Source organism: Nyctereutes procyonoides, unplaced genomic scaffold (assembly GCF_905146905.1).
Source record: "Nyctereutes procyonoides isolate TBG_1078 unplaced genomic scaffold, NYPRO_anot_genome, whole genome shotgun sequence".
NCBI lineage: Eukaryota > Metazoa > Chordata > Mammalia > Carnivora > Canidae > Nyctereutes > Nyctereutes procyonoides.
Genome location: NW_026575146.1, coordinates 71,640,042 through 71,667,498, shown reverse-complemented (window position 1 = coordinate 71,667,498; position 27,457 = coordinate 71,640,042). Strand labels below are relative to the sequence as shown.

General features: G+C 43.9%; 1 protein-coding gene and 1 pseudogene across 3 annotated transcripts; one reads left to right on the top strand and one right to left on the bottom strand.

The window, feature by feature from the left end:
* The first annotated feature begins 7,986 nt into the window (after positions 1-7,986).
* On the top strand, positions 7,987-27,323 carry ZNF175 (zinc finger protein 175). Of its 3 annotated transcripts, none has more exons than XM_055310899.1 (5): positions 7,987-8,046; positions 10,341-10,595; positions 17,172-17,298; positions 17,560-17,655; positions 23,680-27,323. In XM_055310899.1, exons 2-5 carry the CDS (start codon positions 10,446-10,448, stop codon positions 25,467-25,469), a joined length of 2,163 nt encoding a protein of 720 aa, XP_055166874.1. In that variant the 5' UTR covers positions 7,987-8,046; positions 10,341-10,445; the 3' UTR covers positions 25,470-27,323. The 3 variants fall into 3 exon arrangements, with proteins under 3 accessions (XP_055166874.1, XP_055166875.1, XP_055166873.1); XM_055310900.1 differs by having other exon boundaries at positions 8,009-8,806; XM_055310898.1 differs by lacking the exon at positions 7,987-8,046 and having other exon boundaries at positions 9,024-10,595.
* On the bottom strand, positions 22,194-22,810 carry LOC129500448 (high mobility group protein B1-like; annotated as a pseudogene).
* Positions 27,324-27,457: the final 134 nt, after the last annotated feature.

The following is a 27,457-nucleotide window of genomic DNA, read 5'->3' as shown; positions in this document are numbered from 1 at the left end:
CAGTCAGTTAAGCGTCTGCCTTTGGCTCAGGTCATGATCTCAGGGTCCCGGGATGGAGCCTCTGCTGCTTCCCCTGCTTGTTCTCTTCTCTCTTTCTCTCTCTCTCAAATAAATAAATAAAATCTTAAAAAAGAAAAAGAAAAGAGAAGGGTGGTTGGGTGCTAAAAAATATGATTCTAACTGTCAAGGGAAAAATTATTCATGACACTTATTAAGAAATGGTAAAGACTGGGACACTTGGGTGGCTCAGGAATTGAGCATCTGCCTTCGGCTCGGGGTGTGATCCCAGGGTCTTGGGATTGAGTCCTGCATCAGGCTCCCCACGGGGAGCCTGCTTCTCCCTCTGCCTATGTCTCTGCCTCTCTGTGTGTGTGTTTCTCATGAATAAATAAATAAAATCATTTTTTAAAAAAAGAAACAGTAAAGACTATATCCAAGGCCATTGCAATAGGGTACAGGAGCCACCTCAGTGGGGTTTGGCAGCAGGAGAGAGAGAGCGATTGGGCTCAACTCTGAATATAAAAGGAAAAGTGGGAATTTATAGCCAAGGAGCAGGGTTAGCATCAGTGGAGGGAAGATTACTATGAGGGGTGGAGTTGGGGAAGTAGGAGTGGAAAAAGTTCTGAGTTCTGAGTGGAGAAAATGTCTTCAAGCTTTTCTCCTCCCCCTCCCATAAGAAGGCCTCAGTAGAGGTGTAGGAGTGGAAAAAGTTCTGAGTTCTGAGTGGAGAAAATGTCTTCAAGCTTTTCTCCTCCCCCTCCCATAAGAAGGCCTCAGTAGAGGTGTAGGAGTGGAAAAAGTTCTGAGTTCTGAGTGGAGAAAATGTCTTCAAGCTTTTCTCCTCCTCCTCCCTTAAGAAGGCCTCAGTAGAGGTGCCTGAAGACCTCTGCCCAAGGCCTCAGATAAAGAGAGGTAGGAAAGAAGGCACCTGGCCTATGGATACAGATAAATGCAAAGAGCATGACCAGCCAGAGAGGTCTGAGTCCTTGAAAGGGGCAACTTCCTTCAGAGCCTTTGATGCACTGGCTGTCACCAAGTCTAGACCAGGGAGGGCAGCTTTCCCACTTGAGACTTTCACTCTGAGGAAGGCCTTCATATTTGCCTGTGATTAGGCCTGGAAAAATCACATACAGGTTTTAATCAAGGGCCAAACTTCTCAGATGGTTCTGTCTACAAAACTACCACCTCCTAGAAACGTTGCTTGATATATAGTGCTGGTATCATGATCTTGGGAACTTAAGATATGGATGAGTACTAAGGGACGGGGGGGCCTTGGGGCCCAGGGAGGAAAGAAGCATCTTCTTATGCAAGCTCCTGGCAAAGTGCTCTTTAGATTCTGAAATGATTCTGTACTGCAGGTATAGTTTTGGGGTATCTGGTACAAGCTGGAGAAGTCAGCTTTTTCCCTGGAGGAAAAGACTCAGACCCTGGACCGTGATCCTAGGCACAACCTCTACAAGGTCTCTCCCTCTATTAGCCTCAGGGATCTGTACATCTCTCCCACTCTCCAGATAAGGAGATGTATTCCCATTTCTGGGGTCCAGTCCTGGGGATCCTTGGCTATTTGCCACATTCAGAGACAGTGTCATATTTGGGAACCACATTTCTCTATCCTTTTTTTTAAGATTTTATTTTTTAATTTTAATTTTTTTAAAGATTTCTATTTACTTATTCATTCATGAGAGACACAGGGGTGGGGGGAGAGAGAGAGAGGCAAAGACACAGGCAGAGGGAGAAGCAGGCTCCATGCAGGGAGCCTGACATGGGACTGGATCCCAGGTCTCCAGGATCAGGCCCCGGGCTGAAGGTGGCACTAAACGGCTGAGTTAGTGCCCTATTTTTTAATTTTTAAAAAAGATTTTACTTATTTATTCATGAGAAACACAGCGAGAGGGAGGCAGAACCACAGGCAGAGGAGAAGCAGGCTCCAAGGGAGCCCGATGTGGGACTCGTCCTGGGACCCCAGGATCATGCACTGGGCAGAAGGCAGGTGCTAAACCGCTGAGCCACCCAGGCATCCCAAGATTTTATTTTTAAGTAATCTCTACACCCAATGTGGGGCTTAAACCCACAACTGTGAGATCAAGAGTTGCATGCTCCACGGGCTGGGCCAGCCAGGTGTCCCCATATTTCTCTATCCTAAAGTATTTCCACTTTTCTGAATTTTGGAAAATCTGATGCTCAGAGAGCAATTGAGGTCCTTGGGTCCCAAAGAAGTTCTCTCTTTTTGGTTTTGATAAGGTCTGTGGCCAGAGAAGGATCATGATGTCTCTTGGCCAACTCCGGGATCTGAAGGTGGATGTTAATAGGTCAAAGTCAGTCCAGAATGGGATTGGATGTATAGACCCTCATTCACTGTCACTGACTGAAGGATACAGATCATACCTGCACTATCCTCCAGCAACCATGGTAGCAAACAGAATGTCTGACCACAGCCCCACCCAGAACTCTTCTTAGACGTCTGTTGCCCTCACAGCTATAGCCACTAAAGCAGCAGCAGCAGCAGCAGCAGCAGCAGCAGCAGCAGCATCTCTGGGCTGCAGAATATAGTCTAGATTCCCTTAACATTGTCTGGTTAGCCTCTCCCAGCTTGGAGATGGGGGCATCTGAGGGGTGGTAAGAGAGCTGGGGATGCTTTCTGGATCAAATGTATGGTTTCTGTCCCCAGCTTCTTCCTTCAACAGAAAAAAACTCTTTCTCAGGCCACTGCAGGGGAAGTGAAAGCTGAGCTCTCATCTCCCTGGACTATGGCAGTGTGGGCCTTCCTTTCTCCCACATTCCAGAACCCTGCCTCTTAACTTCTGAAAACCAATCCATTTCCCTCAAGAGAGATGTGGAGTTTGAGGGTCTGTTCTTCCCAGGTAGCTTTCTTGGAAACCCTATCATGAGGATGGAGGAATAGAGGACCAAGACCCTCTGGGGAACAAATTCTCTCCTTGTTGGACCCACCCCTGAGACCTCAGGAAGCCCTGGGTGAACTCTTGAATTGTCTACAGGGAGAGACCCTAGGGACAGAGGCTGGGACTGAGCCTGGAGCTCTGACTCCAGCCCCAGACTTGGGTATGCAGCTTGGGTTCAGGGTGAGATAAAACTTGTGACTAAGTCTTTACCACTCTTCACATTTCCCATGACCCTGAACATATAGAACATCTCTCCCCTTCTTCTCCACAGGTGCCACAATTCCTCTCCCCCATGAAGTGATAATCTAATTTCTCTCTCCTCACTTAGCTTCTAGGTCTCCCACTGATAGTGCTCCATCTCTGAGATCACAGAACTTCCCATTCTAAGCAAGGTCCCTCATGTGCCTAAACATTTTTTTAGATTATATTTATTCATTTGAGAGAGAGAGAGCACAAGCCGGGGGAATGGGAAGAGAGAGAAGGCTTCCCACCAAGCAAGTACCCTATGGGGGGCTTAATCCCAGGACCCCAGGACTGTGACTTGAGCCAAAGGGTGTGCTCAAGCCACTGAGCCACCCAGGCACCCCATGCCTAAACACTTTGTATGTCTTCCTTCCCTTCCAAAGACAATGCTCTAGTCAGCCTCCTGATACTGCCGTCCTGATATTCCAGTCGTTGAGCATCTGCCTTTGGCTCAGGACGTGATCTTGGGGTCCTGGGATTGAAGGTGTGATCCTGGGGTCCTGGGATCAAGTCCCGCATCAGGCTCCCTGCAGGGAGCCTGCTTCTCCCTCTGCCTATGTCTCTGTCTCTCTCTGTGTCCCTCATGAATAAATAAATAAAATCTTTAAATAAAAAAGAGAGAGAGAGAGAAGATATTCAGGTCCTTCATTTATCTGACAGACACTGAAGCAAATTTTTTTTAAAAATCTTTCAGGATTTGGCACGCACATGACTCGAGTCAATAAAGAATCATGAGTTTTGTTCTCAGTCCTCCAAAATTCTATTTGGGCATCAGCCAGAGACTGAGCAAGACAAAGAGAGAGAGAGTGGAGGAGAGGGCGGATCGATGAAGAGGCAGAGGCAGAGGGAGACAGGAAGTAGAGGGGAAGAGTGAGGAGAGGAAGCAGGGAGGAAGAGATAAGCTTGTTGGAGAGAGGATAAAGGTTTATCCCAGACGGAGGGATCTCTGAAGAGATTGGGAGTGTAATCAGCCCTGAGAGGCAAGAACCCAAGTGTATGTGAGCAGTTCCACACTGAGGTTATGACTGCACATAATGCCCTAACTCCCGGGGGTGGCAAGGAGACTGGGAAGGGCAGAGCTGGACTGGGGGGCACTTATCCTGTTCATATCTGTCAGCCCGCAAGCCTTCCCGATTCTCCCATCGCGTCTGCCCACAGTGGGAGCCTTCTCTCCAGTCAAGCCGCCGAAATTAGAGGTGGCGCTGTCCGTGGTGCTGAAGCAGAATTCGGTCCGAGTTCTGGAATAACTGGGCTGTGCTGAAGTCTCAGCCCAGGAAAACGGCTGAGTCAGGACCGGACCGGCCTAGGAGTGAGAAAACCGGGAGGGAGCCCGCTCCTCTCCCTCCTCCTTCTCTACCCCGCAGAAAGTCCAGTGGGCTCTGCCAAACCACTGAATCAAAGACCATAGCAGCCCATCTCTAGACTTCGTGTTATGTTAGAAAAATAAAGCCCCATGTATTAAGGTCCCTGAAAGTCTGCCTTCTTGTAACTTAAAGCAAAATGCATTTCTCATTTTTAAAAAAGATTTTATTTTATTTATTTATTCATGAGAGATACACAGAGAGAGACAGAGACACAGGCAGAGGAAGAAGCAGACTCCATAATGCAGGGAGTCTGATGTGGGACTCAGTCCTGGGGGAACAGGATCACACCCTGAGCTGAAGGCAGATGCTCAACCACTGAGCTACTCAGGTGTCCCTGCATTTCTTATTGTTACATCATATGGGGAGTGGAGTCGATGATTCTTCCAGTTCCATATGAAGCCAACCTGACATTTTCCAAAAGTGCCCTACTCATTTAAATCTCCCAAAAACACATTGAGAGTCCCCTATATGGGGGTACATGGGTGGCTCAGTTGGTTAAGCACTTGCCTTCAGCTCTAGTCGTGAACCCAGGGTCCTGAGATTGAGCCCCATGTCTGGCTTCCTGCTCAGCAGGGAGCCTGCTTCTTCCTCTCCCTCTGCCTGCTGCTCCCCCTGCTTGTGCTCTCTCTCTCTCTCTCTGTTTGTCAAATAAATAAAATCTTTAATAAAAGAAAAAAAAGAGTGCCTTTACGATTGACTTTTCTCACGTTGTTAATTCAAGATCCAAGAAATGGTGTTATATACTTCATTTTGCATTGATGTGATTAAAAACAACTTTTCTCATCTCTTTCTTTTTCATTAACTGTAATCCTTCTTTGTGAATTATCTATTCATAGAATTTACACAGAGGGACCTTTAAGTTTCCTTATTAACCTCTCTAAAGATACTAATCTCATTCTTATTATTTGCCTTAGAGAATAATATTTTTTATTTTTAGGCTTTATTTTATTAGAGAATAATATTTTTGAAAGTTTATTTAATTTTAGGGGCACCTGGGTGGCTCAGTCAGTTAAGCATCTGCTTTCAGCTCAGGTCATGATCTCGGGGTTGGAGATTGAGCCCAGCCTAGGTCAAGCTCTCTGCTCAGCGGGGAGTCTGCTTCTCCCTCAACCCCTTCCCCCTGCTTGTGCTCTCTCTCTCTCTTTCTCACTCTCTCTCTCAAATAAATAAAATGTGTTTTTTTAAGTTTACTTAGTTTTAGTATTCTCTACAGCCAACATGTGTAAACACAACACAGATCAAATAAGAGATTGATGACCACCTTCCAGATGTCCTCTCTGTGTGTCTCTGATCACAACACTCTGTATATCCCTCCTGAAAGTATCCATGCTCCTCGCTTTTATATTAACCATTTTTACATTTTCTTTATTGTTTTTATAACGTATCCCTGAAAAGTATAGTTCAGATAAACCTATTTTTGAACTTTTTATAAAAGTAATCATATTATATGTCATTGCCTGTGTCTTGTTTCATTTTTTTATTGTGGATAATTTACATGAAATGAATATATATTAGTGCATATTTGTAAATAATGGATTTATGTACATCATTGAATTTTTAAATAATAGACTTTAAAATTTGTTTCATTTATTCATGAGAGACACAGAGAGAGAGAGAGGCAGAAACAGAGGCAGAGGGAGAAGTAGGCTCCACGCAGGGAGAGTAATGTGGGACTCGATCCCGGAACTCGATCCCGGGACTCCAGGATCACACCCTGGGCCAAAGGCAGATGCTAAACCGCTGAGCCACCCAGGGATCCCCAATAATAGACTTTAAAAAAGATTTATTTACTTATTTGAGAGGGAGAGAGAAAGCAGAGGAGGGGCAGAGTTGAGCACGGAGCCCAGCATGGGGTGGATCTCACAACCCTGAGATCATGACTTGAGCCTAAGAAACCAAAAGTCTGATGCTTAACCACCTGAGCCACCCAGGTGCCCCACAAAGCTCTCCTTTTAAAGTATTCATCCTAACTCTAAATAAAAGGAGCCTATTTACTCCTGCTTGGGAAGTCAGTTTTGGAAGTTCTGTCCTTTGCTGAAAGAAAGTTTCTTTCTGTGACAATTCCTTGTGGTGTAGTTTCTGACTTGGAAAACAAACACAAAAGGAAATGCAGATAAAATTAAATTCCTTATAACTGGCAGCCCATGGACAAATACTTGAGGCAAGGAGAGTATGCCACCCTTCCAGGAATTCCCAACTGTCGTAAAGTTAATGCCTTGCTAGAGGGTAAAAAACAACCTTGGCTGTAGTCAGGTCTACGGGATCCTCTAAGTCTTCTTTAGCATATGAAAATCCTTTTGGAAACTTCCTTTGTCTTTACCTCCCCCAAATCCAAACGATATAATCTATTGCTCTTTACAATCCCAGTGCACCTCTTTCTGCCCATGGGTCCTGTCCCCGTGCTTTAATAAAACCACTATTTTTTACACTGAAAACGCCTCAAGAGTTCTTTCTTGACCTTCCACAATCGAATCCTACTTCAAATCACATCAGTTTCTATCTGTGACTCACCAAGGAACTCCAGTTCTTTCGGTTACACAAACAATGACCTTAAACAATTTTTTCTTGGGAATACCATAGGAACCCAATAATCTCTTGAATGAATGAAAGAAATAGAATGTTTTTCTCACCTAGCAGTTCATTCTCATTACATCACAGCACTGTTTTAAACATTCTGCCTATGATAATATATTTAATTATTTAATCTTCACAACTTTATGTAATAGGAAATTTAAGTACAGAGAGGTTAAATAACTTGCCCAAACGTAAACATCTGGCTTCAAACCCAGGCAGCCCAGCTCCAGAATCTTTGTGCTTAACTATGATACCTACTGCAGTAAATGGCTGCAGAACTTATAAATAAAGAAACTACTTCTGAACACTGGGTCTGGCTTTGTCTCTTCTCTCACCGGCAGCGCACTGGGGAGTGGCTCCTATCCCATTAGCGTCTCTCTGCACGGTGGGTGGGTCGTGGTAGGGAGGAAGGGACAGAACACCTGGATTCTGGTGCAGGGTTTTAAATCAGTGTGAAAATACAGAGGAATGGTATTTTCCAGGAAGCGCAATGGCAGTTTCTCCTAGAAACACATCTAGAAACAAGTATGTAAGAGATCTCCTGCCAAAGTGGGACGGACCCCAAGACTTTGTGAGATCGCAAATGCCTTCCCTGGCTGTACGGAACGGATGTTCTTGGAAAATGGCGGGCCTCCCAGAAGTGTTGTCATAGTCCTTAGGAACGCAGCCATGCCGCTCGCTTGACAGTCCCCGAAAGAAAATGTACGTACGCACACACACACACACACACACACACACACACACACACACACACACACACACACACACACACACACACACACACCATGATAACTATTGGCAGGGTGTGGCTTCACGGCTCCTACCGAGCATGCGCACCGCTCATACTCCGGCGCGCTGAGAAATGTGGCCGGGACTATAACCCAGACCGGAAGTAGCTCGGCACGGCCATTTCGCTTTAGCTTTGAGTGGCTCTGGCCAGTCCGTCATCCGTGTGGGAGGCTGAGGTGATTTGGGATATTAGCAGTGGAGATTCTGTGGGGTCTGTGAGTGTCGGTGGCGTGGGGGACGAGTGACGAGGGTTTGCGGTGTGAGTGATGGGGCCCTTAGTGAGGGGGGCTGTGAGATTGGTGGCGGCTTCTCTGAGTTGGGTGATTGGTTCGGTCCTTTTCAGGCTTTTGCCTATTTCGTGTGTGTGTGTGTAAGTATTGTGGGAACTTAACTCCAGGTGTGTTCTGATATCAGATCTCGTAGTGTCGGTCCTTTAGACTTGTTCACCTGAGGACGGCGAACGTGCTTCTGGAGCAGCCGTAGTAGGTGGAACCGTGCCGGTTCGGGGAGAGACTGCAGGCAGTGACTGACTGGGAGTAGGAGCTTCAGGGATGGGAGGACTTCGAGGGGCCCCTTGTAACATCAGGAAGCAGTGTGGGGGACCTACAGAACTCAGAAGGGTCCTAAGGGCAGCGAATGGGAGCCGATGGACTGCAGGTCTGGCTGGGAGGTCCGTTATGGGGTTTTCTGAGGCCTCCTCCTTAGCTCCCTGTGGAAAGTGGCAAGGGTCAGTAACTGGCACTTGAGCAGATGGAGGATGATTTCCTTTTGGGGTGCATCAATTGGAGCCCCGTGTTCGGGATTATTCCAGGTTCTGTGGAAATCCCACTCCCTGGGAAACATTGGCAGCCAGCGTAGCCTGGCTGTGTCTGAGACAGGGAGGCATTCCGTGACCTTCAGGCAGTCCTGTGGTCCACTCCTTGGGGATATCTGGAGGTCAGTGCTGTAGGTGAACTGCGTTTGGGTAAGTGTGGTGTTGGGAGGCAATTCATGATGTACAGTCAAGACATGGTAAGTGATTGGAGGTCCTGCTGCATGTCTGCAGGTTTTCCAGGTGATGGTGGGCGTTGAGGACAGTAAATTTAAGTTTTATCTTTGTTATGGGGCACCTAGCTGCTCAGTCGGTGGAGCGTGTGACTTTTGATCTGGAAATTTAAGTTCGAGCCCCACGTTGGCTGTAGAGATTACTTAAAAATTAAATATATATTTATTATTTTTATTTATTTATGAGACATACAGAGAGAGGCAGAGACATAGGTGGAAGGAGAAGCAACCTCCCTACAGGGAGCCCGATGTGGGACTCTATCCTAGGACACAGGGATCATGACCTGAGCCAAAGGCATACGCTCAACCATTGAGCCACCCAGGTGCCCCCAAAATAAAATATTTAAAAAAGAAAAGCCTGGGCTGTCAAGGGATTCTGGATGGGAACTGAAATGTCCAGAAGCTTGGACCAGCATATCAGCAAGGCTACCTCAGAGACCCTGTTCTGTAAAGGCAACAGGAAATGGAAATGGTGTTTATGGAAGCTGACCATGTACATAGGGGACCACATGAGATAGAGACAACTGTGCAGTTTGGAACAAGGCAGAGGAAGGATTGATTATCTTTTCTCCCCTCTGCTGAGACCATAAGGCAAGGGTGTAAGAGCTTAAGTATCCTCATCCACAAAATGGGCATAATAATGATCGTAATGTTTAGTGGACAGTGTTATGTGAAAATTGAACAGGGTGTTTACCACATGCCGGGACATATGCTGACAGTTTGATAAGTCACATGTCTTTCCCGATGCCTGTGATAAAAACTTGCATCCTCATTTTGGAGACTACAGTTAAAGTATTATCTTCATGTTCTCAAAGCTTAAAGGTGGCAGAGCTACAATTAAAACCTTCATGTAGGGGGTCCCTGGATGGCTCAGCGGTTGAGCGCCTGCCTTCGGTCCAGGGCGTAATCCTGAAGTCCTGGGATCGAGTCCCACATCGGGCTCCCTGTATGGAGCCTGCTTCTCCCTCTTCCTGTCTCTCCCTCTTTCTCTCTGTGTCTCTCATGAAAAATAAATAAAATATTTTTAAAAAAAAAACCTTCACGTATTCCAAATACTTTGTATTTTGTTTGTTTGTTTTAAGATTTATTTCCTTATTTTAGAGTGAGGGCAGGGAGGGACAGAGGGAGAGATAGAATCCCAAAGCAGACTCCCCGCTGAGTCCATAGCCTGACTTGGGGCTCAATCCCAGGACCCCAAGATCATGACCTGAGCCAAAATCAAGAGTCGGCTGCTAAACTGACTGAGCCACCCAAGCGCCCCAGAACTCTTCATCTTTTATTTTACCCTGATTAATAACTGGTTGGGTTCTTCTGAACTTTTATTCCATAGGGTCTAGCATAGTGGCCTTCCCCTAAGGATCCTCAGAACCATACTTGTATAGAGCAACTGTTAGAGGAGTGACCATGTGGGCCATTGCCTTTCCAGGACTTCCTGGCTTTGCAGGGCCCCTGGGTCAGACCACATCATTGAGGCTGCAGGTCTTCACAGCCCAGCCAGACTTTCCCCAGCAGCTCAGATTGAAGCTTCTAGATGCCCACCGAGCTTCAGGATCCTGAAAAAAGTGGAGCTGTCAGCAAGAGAAACCGGGAAGTGAAGCACAGGGGAGACATGCCTGCCAAAGAGAATTGGCCCCAAAGATCCCAGGTCCTGAGTCCACAGGAGCAGGATGGACCATGTGAGGTAAGCAGGAGCAGCCCCAGGGACAGTTTTCCAGAACCTGAGGGCAGACACAAGAAGCAGCAGATTCTGGACTCACTGTGGCTGAGACCATGTGCATCTTCCTGCTGAGAGCAGACTCTGGAGGGGGACTGATGTCCCCTCTTTCACAGACCTGTATAATAGAGGAAACTGTAGAGGAAGGTATGTTGTAGAGGGGTTGGCCCTGGGGCAAAGGAAGAAGAAAAGGTAGCCCCTGATCTGGGTGGGAAGCCCCAGTCCCTGGCAGAGAAATGCTAACTCCTGACTGCTCAGCTCCAGAGATCCTTCATCCACCATTGGGTCTTTGCATATTATCAGCTGGTCCCCTTCTGACTTTCTTACCTGCCTGGTGGGGGTTGTCTCCTTTCCGCTCTGTCCTCATGGTTTTAGAATCATGGGATACTAGAGCAAAAACTGTTTTAAGCACATGTGTGGTTTTTCATATTTTAAAAGATGAATGAAAATGCCAGAGAATGATGTTTCCAAATTGCCCATAGATAAAATATTTGATACTGGGGAGGGAGAAAGGAAGATTCTTGGGTATACTCAAGATTTGCTGAAATTCCAAGTTAGTCTGTATATTTATTTATTTGTTTATTAAAGATTTTATTTAAGAGTGAGAGTGTACATATGAGTGGGGGTAGGGGCAGAGGGACAAGCAGACTCCCCACTGAACACAGAACTCACTCAGGACTCAATTCCAGGACCCCGAGATTATAACTTGAGTCACCCAGGTACCTCTAGTCTGTATTTAAAGACATTGTATGTTTGAAAACAATGATATTTGTTAACAATAACAATTGTTGACCTGTGATAGGTTTATAATCAAAATTACAGAGAGATACTCTGTTTTTAAAAAGTATAATAAGTGCATGGTTTATTACCATTGTGAACTGGTGCATTGTGAAATTACATATTTCAGTAATGTTTAAAGTCATCTCCACCTGACAGAAACATTTAACAGAAAACATTGAAAGAAAGGAACATTAAACTATTACAGTAAATGCCAAGTAAAAATCATTTAAAAATTAAAAGATACACCACAAGTATTTAAAAGTCATTCAGGGATCCCTGGGTGGCGCAGCGGTTTGGCGCCTGCCTTTGGCCCAGGGCGCGATCCTGGAGACCCGGGATCGAATCCCACATCGGGCTCCCGGTGCATGGAGCCTGCTTCTCCCTCTGCCTATGTCTCTGCCTCTCTCTCTCTCTGTGTGACTATCATAAATAAATAAAAATTAAAAAAAAAATTTAAAAGTCATTCATTTTTTTTTTAAGTTTTTATTTATTTGAGAGAGAGTGAGCACACAAGTGGGTGAAAGGGCAGAGAGAGAGGGACAAACATACTCCCTACTGAGCAGGGAGCCTGATGCAAGGTTTGATCCCAGGACCTGGGATCATGACCTGAGCAGAAGGCAGACACTTAACTGAGCCACCCAGGTGCCCCTAAAAGTCATTCTTAAAATGCAAATGTAAAACACCCAAATTTGAAACAAAATGTTGAAACCTTGTTGTGTGACAATGTTAGTTTTCTAGGGCTGCTATAAAAGTACCACCAATTGGGTGGCTTAAACAGAAATTTATTTTCTCATAGTGCTAGAGGCTAGAAATCCAAGATCAAAGTGTCAGCAGGGTTGTTCCTTTTGTGGTTGTGGTTTCTCCTTGGCTTGTAGATGGACCTCTCTGTCCGTACACATGATCTTCCCTGGGGAAGACGGGGGATCACACCCTAAGCCAAAGGCAAGTGCTCAACCCATTGAGCCACCCAGATATCCCTTAATCTACTTTTCTTATAAGGACCCCTGGAATAGGGCCCACCTACTGACTTCATTTGAACTTATTAAAGACCATGTTTCCAGGGATGCCTGTGTGGCTCAATGGTTGAGTGTCTGCCTTTGGCTCTGTGTGATTCTGGGGTCCTGGGATCAAGTCCTGCATTGGGCTCCCTGTGAGGAGCCTGCTTCTCCCTCTGCCTGTGTCTCTGCCTCTGTGTCTCTCATGAATAAATAAATAAATCTTTAAAAACATTTTTTTAAAAGACCATGTTTCCAAATACAGGCACATTTTGAGGTACTGGGTGTTAGGACCTCGGCATAAGAATTTTGGGGGTGGGAGGAGGTTGGAGAGGAGACACAAGCCCATAAACATTGTAGGAAAGTGCCTTTACTTTTGTGTTGACATGGGTTGAATTGTTAAGAATGTGATTGAAAGCATGTTCAAGTGGATGTTACGATATAGGTTACTTCCTATTAGCTCATTCCCTTTTTTATGATGAAAATCATTTTGTCTGCTTGGCCTGGTTTTCATTTTGCCATTTCATTAGATAACTCCTTTGCTAATTCACCTTTTCAGTCAGCTTTTCTGTTCATGTTAGAATATTTGCTGCCAGCATTCACCTAGTCTGCCCTCTTTTGGCCAATACTGTATGTTGTTATTTTGTACTTTACAACCCTGTGAATTTTTTTTTTTTTAAGATTTTATTTATTTATTCATGAGAGAGAGGCAGAGAGAGAAGCAGGCTCCATGCAAGGAGCCTGATCCGGGACTGGATCCTGGGACCCCAGGATCATGCCCTGGGCCAAAGGCAGGCGCTAAACCGTTGAGGGATCCCCATAACCCTGTGAATTTGATAAAAAATAAATAGTATGGGGATCCCTGGGTGGCGCAGCGGTTTAGCGCGCCTGCCTTTGGCCCAGGGCGCGATCCTGGAGACCCGGGATCGAATCCCACGTCGGGCTCCCGGTGCATGGAGCCTGCTTCTCCCTCTGCCTATGTCTCTGCCTCTCTCTCTCTCTCTCTCTCTCTCTCTCTCTCTCATAAATAAATAAAAAAATAAATAAAAAATAAATAGTATGCTATTGTTGCTTTAATTTGTACTTTACATTTTTCTGTTGTATTGGTCTTTTTTTTAAAAATTGAAGGTTAGAGGAACCTGGGTGGCTCAGTCAGATAAACATCTGCCCTCTGCTCAGGCCATGATCTCAGGGTCCTGGGATCAGAGCCCCATATCAGGCTCCCTGCTCAGTGTGGAGTCTGCTTCTCCCTCTCCCTCCAGCCCCCACCCTGTTTGTGTACTCTCCCACTTTCATTCTCAAATAAATAAAATCTTTTATTTTTATTTATTTATTTTTAATTTTATTTATTTATTTGAGAGCAGGGTGAAAGAGACTTCCCACTGAGCAGGATCCAGGACCCTGAGATCATGATCTGAGCCCAAGGCAGCTGCTTAACCAATTAAGCCACCCAGGTGCCCCAGCCTCTGGTTTTCAAATATATTTTATAATACTAATAACCTGTCTCTGCATATATTTGTAAAATTTTTGCCACTTTATTCCTTTGCAAGTAGTTTTAGTTTTATTAGTACATAGAAAAGAAAGATTGTTTTGCTAGGCTTATGAACAAAAACAGGTGTCTTTGCAAGCAGCACTCTGGCAAATGATCAAAATTGTCTGACACAGTATGAGCTTGATGTAGCAAGAAGGTGTAACCTATTTCACTGTTCTCCATAAAATCACATGTTCAGCTTAAACAAACCCAAAATAACCATGGTCAACAATGTCTTTCTCCTCAATATCAATCAGTTTTTACCCCAATAACTAAATGTTTTGGTATTTGCCTCCTAAACTTTTAATGACCCCCTTACAAAGCTATGTGATAGGAGATTTATGAGAAACCTGTATATTAGTTCGTCATCCAGGGTTCCTGGCTCACAGCTCCCCAAATCTCTCTCAGGAATTTCCTGAGCTATAAGCAGGAGCATTATATTTTGTCACAGTATTTGGTCTTGTCATCAGTTCCTGGGGGGGAAAATGCTTCAGAGCCCTAAAGGTGAAGTGTGTGTCTTGTTTATAACAGACCTCTTTCCACAACTGGGTTTATGTAAATAAGGTGAATTTTGGAAACCCTACTGGGGCGGGGGGTTGCCAAGGAAACCAACCCACTGATCCTAGGGTTGGGATCTTCAGTCCCACCTCCAGAGAAGGGGGGAGTGGCTGGGGGTAGGCTCATTTACCAAAGGCCTATGATTTATTCAGTCATGACTGTAATAAAACCTCCATAACACTCAAAAGGATGGGGTTTGGGGAGCTTCTGTGTTGATGAGCACATGGCCCTGTCCCGAGAGTGATTCACCTGGAGGGGGCATGGAAGCTCTGATTCCCTTCCTACATACCTTGCCCTGTGCATCTCTTCATTTGGGTCTTTTTTCTTTTTCTTTTTCTTTTTTTTTTAAGATTTTACTTATTCATAAGAAAGAGAGAGAGAGGCAGTGACACAAGCAGAGGTAGAAAAGTGGGCTCCCCATGATGTGGGACTCAATTCCAGGACTCTAGGATCACGCCCTGAGCCGAAGGCAGATGCTTAACTGCTGAGCCACCCAGGCGTCCCCTTCATCTGGCTCTTGATCCATATCTTTTACTATCTTTTCATAATAAACTGGTGATCCTAGTGAGTAAATGGGTTTCCTTAATTGATTGAGCTGCTCTAGCATATTAATTGAGCTCAAGAAGGAGGTTGTGGGAACCTCTCATTTATGCCAGCTAGTCAGAGCTACAGGTGACAGCCTGGGCTTGTGACTGGCACCTGAAGGGGTGGGGCAGCCATATAGGACCGATCCTTCACCTCTCGGATCTGACACCACCTCCAGGTAGATGGTGTCAGAACGGAGTTGAATTGTGGGCCACCCCACTGCAGAACTGCTTGGTGGTGTGAGGGGATTCTCCCTCCTTTCACATATATGTTAGAATTTGGTCCAGAACTGCAAAGAACTGTCTTGGAGTTTCCATTGAGTGCTCTTATATACTCCCACCCCCAGCACACACATGCTTTCAATGCCCACCCTTCCAGGAAGGGAATTGGCTTTTGCTCATATCAGTATTCCCTGTTGGAAAATAACTTTTCCTACATGTCTCCTTTATATGCACAGAACGCTGCGCTTCTGGTCACCAAATGTGTGGGACTTTTTCCCATACCAAGCACTTCTCTGCAATACCAGCTGGGTGTCCTACAATTTGTCAGCAGGAATTCCCAGAATGCAAAGATTTGGTCCAAGGCATGGGAAAGCTTAATTGGCCTACAGCTTGCAAACTGGGGTGACCACAGCCTTCTGCTATAAAAGGAAAGTATGCTCCAAAGGGGAAGATGTAGGGTTAAATAGGCAAAACCCACAAGTTCTGTACCCTTAACAAGGGTGACCAGACTCAGGTCCCAGACTTCAACATTAGGAGCAGACAAGCAGGATGCAGCTTGTGGTTTCTGGCAGTGGCTTCAGGATGTGGTGGCCAATGAGGAGCATGAAAACACGTTGCAGGGGTTTTTCTATGAATTTTCCTGAATTTTGTGCCAGCTCATCATCTCTAGCTGTGCTGACTGATTTTGTTCCTCATGGTCATCCAGTCTGGTTAAAATTTTGGGAAGTTGACATCTGCTCCATGAGCTGTTATCGTCTTATTGTTGGGGTCTTTTGTTCTCAAATTTAACTCAATTCGGGCACTATCTACCCATGAATAGGGTCAGATCCCACAGGTTGAGGGCACAGTCCTACAAGACAGCACCTCTCCCCCCACTTCATCTGCCAATCACAACTCCAGTTGGTCACCATTGCTTCTGACTCATTGGTTTTTGGAGGTTCTCATAACCCCCTCCTTGGGTTTGATTAATTTTCAAGAGTAGCTAACAGAACTCAGGAAACCCATTTACTCACTACGGGTTACTGGTTCACTACAAAGGATATTAAAGGATAAGAATCAACAGCCACATGACATCCATCGGGCAACATTCTAAAGGAATTTCTGTCCCCCATACAATTTGAGGCCTGGCCAGGGGGCATATGGAAGTGATCTGGTTCAGCAGCCTGGAAGTTATCCAAACCCTGCCCTTTGGGTAAATACGTATTTATGGCGGCTTCATGACATAAGCATGACTGAAGGAATCATTGGCCATTGGCAACTGGTTGCACCTCCACCTCTTCCCTCCCTGGAGGTAGGGTGGAGCTGAAAGTTGTAACCCTCTAATCATGTGGTTGGTTTCCCTAGCAACCAGGCCCCCACTACCAAAACACATCTTTTTTTTTATTATTAAAAAAAATTTTTTTTTAATTTATAGTCAAACAGAGAGAGAGAGAGAGAGAGAGAGGCAGAGACACAGGCAGAGGGAGAAGCAGGCTCCATGCACCAGGAGCCTGACGTGGGATTCAATCCCGGGTCTCCAGTATCGCGCCCTGGGCTAAAAGCAGGCGCCAAACCGCTGCGCCACCCAGGGATCCCCCAAAACACATCTTAAACATAACACAAGACACCTTTATTACTTGCATCACTTGAGAAATATAAAGGGTTTAAGAGCTCAATGCCAGAAAACTGGAATAAAAGCCAGCATAATATCACAAGTATGTAGTAGATGGCAAGATATTTCTAGAAATTTTTTTAATCCCCCAAAATACAATATGAAATGGGAGTTAGTGGAAAGCCAATATAAATCATGGTGAAAACTCATTAAAAACAAGTCTACATGTAACTTCTGTATTCACCAATAATGTCTAATTCACAGTGGGGTATGTTGTTACAGGGATCAGTGTCATTTGAGGATGTGACCATGGACTTCAGCAGGGAGGAGTGGCAGCAACTGGACCCTGCCCAGAGATGCCTATACCAGGATGTAATGCTGGAGATCTACAGCCACCTCCTCTTCGTGGGTGAGCACACCTGACCCGGGAATCTTGGATGGACCTCGTTGAGATTTCCTTCCTTGTTGTGGAACACAGTAGGGCATCTGAAGTATGTAATCTGTTTGCCTTTGATTTGTCCTGGATTGTTCATTCCTTTAGGACACCTTTGAATATTACTTTGTTTCTAGTGAAAGATGTTGACTTTTCTGATGAGCCAACACAGAGCTTCGTTGAATAGCCTGTAAAGCCCAAGACCACATCCAAATCCAATATTCTTTTCATTAACAGGGTATAACATTCCCAAACCAGAGATCATTTCTAGGATGGAAAAAGGAGAGGAGCCATGGATGAGAGAAGTTCACCTCCCACATCAGAGGCATCGAGGTGAGTGATTTTTCCTGGCCAACATGGATATCTTGAGAGGAGCATTATTCAACCTGCCACACTATCCATCCCCCAGTGGTGGGTGGTATGTCACCTCCCATTCCCAGTTTCTTTTTCTTTTTTAAAGATTTATTTATTTATTCATTCAGAGAGAGAGAGAGAGAGAGGCAGAGACACAGGCAGAGGGAGAAGCAGGCTCCATGCAGGAAGCCCGATGTGGGACTCCATCCGGGGTCTCCAGGATCAGGCCCTGGGCTGCAGGCGGCGCTAAACCGCTGCGCCACCAGGGCTTCCCCGACTCCCAGTTTCTAACACTGATACATTATCTTGTAAATGCCCCTTAGGGGCAGGTGTAAGAATTTCTCAGAGGTGAATACTCAGGAGTGGGATTCCCTCACCTCTGGATAGAAGTGTTATTATAATGTGACTCAGTATACCATACTGCTCTTTAGTAGGGTTTAATTTACTCTCTTATCGGAGAATGCACAAGGATCCACATTTGTGCATCTTGCCAGCATGGTGCACATCAGATTTCTCACGGCCCATTTGATAGGCGATAAGGCTGTTTCTTGTTGATTTCATTTTTCTGATAACTAGTGGAACATCTCCTAACTGTCTTCTGATTGGGTTTTCCGTCTGTACATTGCCTTCCTCATATTGTTGTACCCATTTGTGTCCATAGAGTTTTTTCTTAAAACCTTTTTTCTTTTTTTATTTGTCCCCTTAATTCATTGGTTTTTCTTTTCTGTGCTGGGTCTTCTTTCTTCTTTTCCTTGTAATTGTGACACCTGCAGCTCCGGTCCCTGCTTCACTCTGGTCATCCCTTCATATAGGAATAACCTTAAAGGGCCCTTCTATTCAGAACACACAGGCCTCAATTTTTTCTGGTGATCCTTAGACCAACTCCCTCTAGTCCTTGTGGCTCAGCCATTCTCTTACCTTATTCAGCCATTTGGTGGACTGTGGGATGACTCACTTCCTTTATTTTTGGGAGATCAGAAATTGGAATCCTTACACCAATTAGACATTCTTCTCACCTTATACATCTTGTCAGAGTCTCCTATGTTTCTTGGCCCTTCCATCTCAGTCTTAGAAATCCAACCATTTTTTTCTTTTTTCTTTTTAAAGATTTTATTTATTTACTCATGAGAGACACACAGAGAGAGAGAGAGGCAGAGACACATGCAGAGGGAGAAGCAGGCTTCATGCAGGGAGCCCAATGTGGGACTCAATCTCGGGTTTCCAGGATCACACCCTGGGCCAAAGGTGGTGCTAAACCGCTGAGCCACTTGGGCTGCCCCCATTTTTTTGTTTTGAATGTACAACTTAGTTTACACTTTTTCTTAATCCCAATGGGTCTCTCATAAATTAGTTCCCAGTTCCTCCTGCCTCTGTTTTTGTTCCTAATGGGTTTTGTGGATTCCAGTCATTGATGAGGTCAGTCAAAATGCCATTGGTAGATTTTACTGATATTTTCTTTTTTTTGCCTGAGATTTGATGGAAAAATAGTTATTTCTTACTAATAGGATTAATAAATAGTCTTTCCAGTAACATTAGCATCATGGCCACACATTTCTAATTTTAAATGTATTTGAAGAGTTCTGTCATTTGTGCTCTATTCCATTGGGTTCCTATTTTCTTCCATGTTTACTGCAGAGACATATGTATGATATACATAAGTGAAGACAATATATACTAAGAAAACTGTAAAATCTATTAAGGTAAATTCAAAGGCACAGAGATTGTCATTAGATTGGGTAATGGCATGAGGTGTTAAAACCGTTAGCCTTTGGCATTAATCTTATGTATTTAATGGAAGGCTACTCAAGAAATAAGTATCAGAATAAGGGATGTAGGGAGTGCTTGTGAAGGTCAGAGGGGATGTCATCAGCCCAGAGGAGGAGCAGCACTGGGGGTGATGTGAAGGATATGGTACTTGTAGCTGTTCCACATAGCAGTTATGAGCTGGAGCAAAGGAACAGGCAGAAAAAGCTGAATGAGGGTAGAAGTCATGAGTATTGCTTGGGCTGGGGAATAAATTGGGCTTTTTTGAAAGCAGCATTGTTTAGCTAACTGTGTTGGAGAATTAAGGATAAGCCTTTCAGCATAGTTCTGTTATTTTACATTGAACATCTTCAGCAGTGGGAGTTTAAAATGTTCCATATGCATGCCTGGGAACTCAGTATAAGATTTTCAGAAAAAAATAAAAGCCAGTGTTTGGGTAAAATTGCTATATGAGTGAAAAATGAAACAACAAATAACCTGATTAAAAAAATAAGGTAAAGGACTTGAATGGACATTTCTCCAAAGATGATATATAAATGGCCAACAAGTATTTGAAGAGATGTTCAACATTAGGGAAATGCAAAGCAAAACCACAATGTGAAAATCAGCTCATTAGAGTGGCTACTGGCAAAAAAAAAAAATAATAAGTGTTGGCAAGTTAGTGATTCCTGTGCACTGTTTGTGGGAATGTAAAATGGTGCAGCCATCCTGGAAGACAGTATGGTGATTCCTCAAAAAATTAAATGTAGAATTACCATATGATCCAGCAATTAATTCCTCTTTTGTGTATATGTATATATTCAGGAGAATAAAAAACAGGATCCTGGGCAGCCCAGGTGGCTCAGCGGTTTGGTGCCGCCTTCAGCCCAGAGCATGATCCTGGAGACCCAGGATCGAGTCCCACATTGGGCTCCCTGCATGGAGCCTGCTTCTCCCTCTGCCTGTGTTTCTGCGTCTCTGTGTGTGTGTGTCTCTCATGAATAAATAAATAAAATCTTAAAAAAAACAGGATCCTGAAGTGATACATACCTGTGTTCATAGCACTATTCATGATGGCTAAGACATGGGTGCAATACAGTTGTTCATTGATAGGTGAATGGATAAACAAAGTCTGTTCTATATACACCATGGAATATTACTCAGCCTTAAAAAGAAAGGTAAATAACACATGATATTATATAGGTGATCCTTGAGGACATTATAAGTGAAATAAACCACTCACAAAAAGACAAATAGTCTCCAATTCCACTTACAGTAGGAGGTATCTAGAGAGTATTACTATTCACAGAGACAAAGTAAAATGGTGGTTGCCAGAGGGGAGAGGACGAGGGGGAGCTGCTGTTTCAGGGGCATCACTTCAGTTTTTCAACTGGAAATTGGCTACACAACACTGGGAATGTGCCTAACACTTAGAAATGGTTGAGATGGTGGGAGAGGCGGGAGGGCGGGGGGTATGGCGGGGGGAGAGCCCTGGCTAGCTTGGTCAGAGGAGCATGCAACTCTTGATCTCAGGGTCCTCAGTTCAAGCCCAATGCTGGACATGAGTGTACTTAAAATAAGAACAATTTTTAAGAAATGGTAGAGATGGTAAATTTTATATTACTTTTTTTTAACCACAATTTTTAAAAAAGATTTTGTTTTTAAGTAATCACCAAACATGGGGCTCAAACTCACAACCCCAAGATCAAGAGTTGTGTGCTCTACTGACTAAGCCAGCCACGTCCCCCTTTTTCTTTTTAGCATCTGTTGTATCTTGTGTTTTATACTACTAAATTTGTTGATCAATGACTCCCATTCTTGGTGGAGAAAAAATGGTATATTAGGTAGTATAAGGCTGAAAGTTATTCAAAGAGACCAAGGTTCAGTGTAGTAATTTCTAGAATAATTTCTCTCCTGTAGAAGGCAGGTAGGTCAGTAGGAAGCCTCACTTCTTATATTCTTCAGATGTCTAAGTTTTTCTGTTGGTGTTGTTGCCTATGCTTTATGATACTACCAACTGTGCACAACATCCAAAGCAGGTTCTAGTAGGCAGAAAAGGTGTGGAGGGTTTTGAGAAGCTGTGGTCTTATCACCCAGGCCAGAAGTGGTACATAATGTATCCATATTCCATCAACAACAATGGTCTATCCATCAACACCTCATTGCAAAGGACATTGGGAACTGTTATATAGCTTGGCAGCCATGTTCCTGACCACAGTTAACTTCTGTGGAAGAGAGTGACACAAATTTCAGGGGACAGCTTGCTTGTCCACACTTCCAATGTACTTCTCTAGGGTTGTAAGTTTGTTTATTAACTTGTTTTTAATTTAAAAAACTGTATTTACTTAGAAGCATTCAGAATGTCAACAAAACAGCTGCAACTTTTTTTTTTTTGCAATTACAGAGTGGTATTCAGTTAACAGAATAACAATTATTTCGTAGAAGCTGCATCAGAGACAACTAAAGATGAAAAACTACCATCCCCATATATAATTTGTGCTGTGCACCAACAAGAACCTGCTTTAAATTTCCATGCCAATTTACAACCCCCATACTGTACCCGGCAAGGTTAGTGGCTACTGAAAATGCCACAAGGACAGAGCTATCTAAAGACACATTCGGTAGTGTGTTAACTATACAAAGAAAGACACGGTATAATTTAAAAACAAATCTTACACAGCCTTACATTTCAATTTTTTTCTTTAAAAGGAGTGAGTCGTGTACAGGGGGGTTAAATGCTTTATAGACAAGAAAAAAACTGCACTAGAACCATCTTATTCATCATCATCTTCTTAATCTTCTTCCTCCTCATCCTCTTCATCTTCCTCGTCTTCCTTCTTTTTCTTGCTCTTTTCAGCCTTGACAACTCCCTTTTTTTGCCACATCAGGCTTTCCTTTAGCTTGGTATGCAGCAATATCCTTTTCATATTTTTCCTTCAGCTTAGCAGCCTTCTTTTCATAAGGCTGCTTGTCATCTGCAGCAGTGTTATTCCACATCTTCCCCCAGTTTCTTTGCAACGTCACCAGTGGATAGGCCGGGTTGCTCTCCTTTAATTCTTGGGCGATACTCAGAACAAAACAAGAAAAAGGCCGAGGGAGGCCTCTTGGGTACATTGGGATCCTTGAGCTTCTTTTTTGTTTCCCCTTTAGGGGGGATAGAAGTTTGCATTTCTCTTTCATAATGGGCCTTGTCCACCTTAGCCAGGTCTTCAAATTTTCCTTTCTCTTTAGCAGATGTGGTCTTCAACCTTTCTGAGCATTTCTTAGAAAACTCTGAGAAGTTGACTGAAGCATCCGGGTGCTTCTTCTTTTGCTTCTCTCAGCAAGTTTGCACAAAGAATGCATATGATGACATTTTGCCTCTCGGCTTCTTAGGATCTCCTTTGCTCATGTTTGTTTGTTTGTTTATTTATTTATTTATTTTTTGCTCATGTTTATTTTTTTTTATTTGTTTGCTCATGTTTAATGATTTTCCTTAGCGAGGCACAGTGTCGCCCAGTGCCCATCTGGCTCTCACTTGTCTCTATGGAGCTCAGTGTACTGCAATGGCTGTGAGAACCAGGCTGTAAGTTTATATTCAAGCAGACAAATTTCAGCTTCCTGGAGAGTTGAGTTTGGGCATAGGTTCACTTTCACTGCTTGGCCATGTCAGGGTTGGTGCTTTCTTACTTTTCCAGAGGATTTATAGGACAGATGGATTTGGGAGAGGAAACTGGGAGGTTAGTGACAATTTAGATCTGAAAGCTAATGAAGAGCTATCCTCTGAGTCCCTCCTTCGAGCCTTGGCTGTTCCCAGATGGTGCCCTGTCACACTTGTCTGTATTTTCTGTCATCGTCCTATACGCATGTGTATCTACAGGATCTAGACCGTGTGTTTGCGTAAGTGGAGCCACCTTGCCTGTGTTCTAATCTCATTTTCCCCAGAGTTCCGTGGGATGATCTTGGTCAATTACTTAGCTATTTTGTGCCTCCTATTCATCTGTGAAACAGGTAGAGTAAGCACAGTTACCTCCTGCAGGGTTAGTGGGGATTTAAATGATTTTCCATGTGCACTATGTAGAACACTGGCACATGCTCTGTGCTGTATGCAGACAGGTGACAAGTAACTAAGGCAGGGCGGCTCTTTCCTCTCATCATTGCCATCATCGCTGCCATCGTTTTTATCATGACACAACAATTTGTGTTCAGCCTCAGTCTGCTCCTATTCTCCTTCATCCTCTGCTAACTTGTGTCTCTTTCATCTTCTTTTTTTCTTTCCAGAAAGGGCATTTGGGCTTAAAACTTCCCAACACAAAATGTTTGAAAAATTTTTATTTCACAATGAAGTCATAAGAGACAGTTCCTGGTGTTGCATTTCAGAAGACCTGCGGGAAGATGCCAGCCATGCAGTGAGGGATCAGCAGAAGCAAAATAATCCTGCACAGCATGGGGCTTTCCTCAACAGGAAAACACTGGATACAGGGAGAGACTGTGAATGTAAGGACCCCAGAAAAATCATTCATTTGAAGCCCTACCTTGTTTCTTCACAAAAAAGATCTCATAAACATTGCTCATTTGCAAAAAGTTTGAAGCCTAACCTAGAAGTAAATCATCAGAGTCAAAGTGACAGCACAAAACACCTCAATGAGCTTGTTGGCCCTGTCCATCTCTTCACCCATAGCTCTTCCAGTGCTGGCTGCAAGCATATTCATCCAGGAGAGAACTTCTGTGAAGGGAATCAATGTACAAAAGACTTCAGCCATAAACAGTCGCATAGCCAACATCAAATTCGTAATCAGGAGAAACCTGATAAATGTGCTGAATATGGGAGGGGCTTCCCCCAGAAGCCACCTCTTGAGCAACAGAGATTCCATAGTGTAGAAAACCTCCAAGAGTGTGGCAAATGCACTAAAGGCTTCACCCCACAACCAAAGCTTGGTGTGTATCTGACAGATCACACAGGTAGCATTCCTTACATCTGTAAGGAATGTGGGAAGGTCTTCATTCAGAGATCAGAACTGATTAGTCACCAGAAAACTCACACTAGAAAGAAGCCCCATAAATGCCACGAATGTGGGAAAGCTTTTTTCCAGATGTTATCCCTCTTCAGACATCAGAGGACTCACTCTAGTGAGAAACTCTATGAATGCAGTGAATGTGGGAAAGGCTTCTCCCAGAATTCAACCCTCACCATACATCAGAAGATTCATACGGGTGAGCGGCAGTACACATGCAGTGAATGTGGGAAGGCCTTCACTCAGAAGTCAACACTCAGCTTGCACCAGAGAATCCACTCAGGGGAGAAGTCCTATGTTTGCATTGAGTGTGGGCAGGCCTTTGTCCAGAAGGCACACCTGACTGTACATCAGAGAGGCCATACTGGAGAGAAACCTTACCCATGCCACAGCTGTGGGAAATCCTTCATCTCCAAGTCACAACTTGATATACATCACCGAATTCATACTGGGGAGAAGCCTTACGAATGTAGTGACTGTGGGAAAGCCTTCACCCAAAAGTCACACCTCAATATCCACCAGAAAATTCACACGGGAGAGAGGCAACATGTATGCAGGGACTGTGGGAAAGCTTTCAACCAAAAGTCCATACTCAGCATGCATCAAAGAACTCACACTGGGGAGAAACCTTACAAATGCAGTGACTGTGGGAAAGCTTTCACTTCCAAATCACAGTTCAAGGAGCATCAGCGAATTCACACCGGAGAGAAACCCTACGTATGCTCTGATTGTGGAAAGGCTTTCAATGGCAGGTCAAATTTCCACAAACATCAGATGACACACATGAGAGAGAAAACTTTTGCCTGTTACAAATGTGGGAACGCCTTTGTCCAGAAATCAGAGTTGATGGCACATCAGAGAACTCATGCTGGAGAGAAGCCTTATGAATGCTGTGACTGTGGGAAATCCTTCAGCAAGAAACCACAGCTCCAAGTGCATCAGCGGATTCACACAGGAGAGATGCCCTATGTATGTTCACAGTGTGGGAAGGCCTTCAACAACAGATCCAATTTTAATAAACACCAAACGACTCATACTAGAGGCAGGTCTTATTAAAGCAGTTATTGTGAAAAAAGGCTTTACCCAGAAATCACTTCCTAATATGCATCAGCATATACATAAATGAAACCCCAAATTTCTCAAAGAAAAATATCTCCCAAGCATTGGATTCAATTGCAGGTTATAGAATCCATGAAAAACTCCAGGAATGCACTGCCTGTTGCAAAGTGACACATTATTTCATGTGTAAGAAATTACTCAGAAAACAAAAGGATATTTGTACAAGCCTTGTTAAGGATTGTAAAATTCATCTGGGAAGAAACCCCCACCTAACACATTGAGAAACGTATTTCTCTAGAAAGTAGTGAGACAGACTTTTGCCAGATTATAGGAAAATTTATGAGGTTATATTAATGATAACCCTATTGAATATGGAATATCAGTAATTTCAAAGTACCAGCAAACTGAATGACCAGACAGGTGTGTGTATGTGTGTGTGTGTTCACATGGTCAGGTATATACACCTACATAACACTTTGTGAGTTCTGTAGTGTTTGCTATAGGATTCACTGCGTAGCAGAATTGTGGGGAGATGATACACTTTTTTAAAGGATCTGCTGTGATTGTGTTTATCCGATTTATTCCCAATTGAATATATCCTGAGGTTGCACAGTAATTATTTAATTTCTTTATACATACACAGGCATAGCTACCTCATTTTATCATGCTTTGCAGATACTGTGTTTTTACAAATTGAAGGTTTGTGGCAGCCCTGCATTGGGCAGTACCATTTTTCCAACAGTATTTGCTCCCATCATGTTTCTGTCACATGTTGGTTATTCTTGGACTATTTCCAAATTTTTCATTATTTGTCGTGGTTCTTTGTGATCAGTGATTACAACTCACTGAAAACTCAGATGATGGCTGGCATTTTTTAGCAAGAAAGTTTTTTAATAGAAGTATGCACTCTTTTTTAGGCGTGACACTATTGCATACTTCATAGACTACAGTGTAGTGCCAACATGACGTCCACATGCACTGGGAAACCAAAAAATTCATTTGACTTCCTTTATTGCAACATTTGGTTTACCACAGTGGTCTGAGACCCAACCCAAGTATCTCCAAGGTATGCCTGTCTCAACAGGTGAATATACACTTGGTAAATGCATAAGTGTGATTTTGTGATGTATACTGGTCTTCACAGTACATCTTTTCTCTGACCATCTCTGCTCTACCCTGCCCTCTTTCAACCTCCCCCATCTCTGGTGAATGTCTCCATAAATAACCAGTGGTCAACCTTTTTTAGTATGGACTTTAAACATTTTTACACAGGCTCCTGATCATTTACTCTGGGAGTCGACAGACTGGCCATCAGCCAAATAGGGTTGGTCACCTGTTCTTTTTAAATAGTTTTACTGGACACAGCCACGTTCGTGTGTTTATGTACAGTCTGTGACTCTTCCTGTGCTTCAGTGACTTGCAAGACGAAAATTGTATCTGGCCTTTTATAGAAGATTATTAGTATCTGACATCCACATTCAGTACTCACTCATAATCCTATACCTGTGTTGGAACTCTGTTTTATAAATATCAGATCAGAGTGCCTGGGTTGCTCAGTCAGTTAAGCATCTGCCTTCTGCTCAGACCATGAACCCTGGGTTCCTGGGGTTGAGCCCTGCATCAGGCTTCCTGCTTGTTCTCTATGCCAAATAATTAAAATCTTTTAAAAAATGAATAGCAGGGACACCTAGGTGGCTCAGCAGTTGTGTTGCTGCCTTTGGCTCAGGTCATGATCTTGGGATCTGGGATTGAGTCCCACATCAGGCTCCTGTGAAGAGCCTGCTTCTCCCTCTGCCTATGTCTCTCTCTCTCTCTCTCATATTTTTAAAAAATAAATAGCAGATCATACCATACACGTGTACCTTGTTCTTTTCGTGCTGCATCTGGTTGCATGGTATTCTGTTGGATGAACATTGTTCAACCATCCTCACAGGACGATGCCAGCAGTGCCTATCGCAGAAGTTTTTGTGAGAAATGAATGGGTA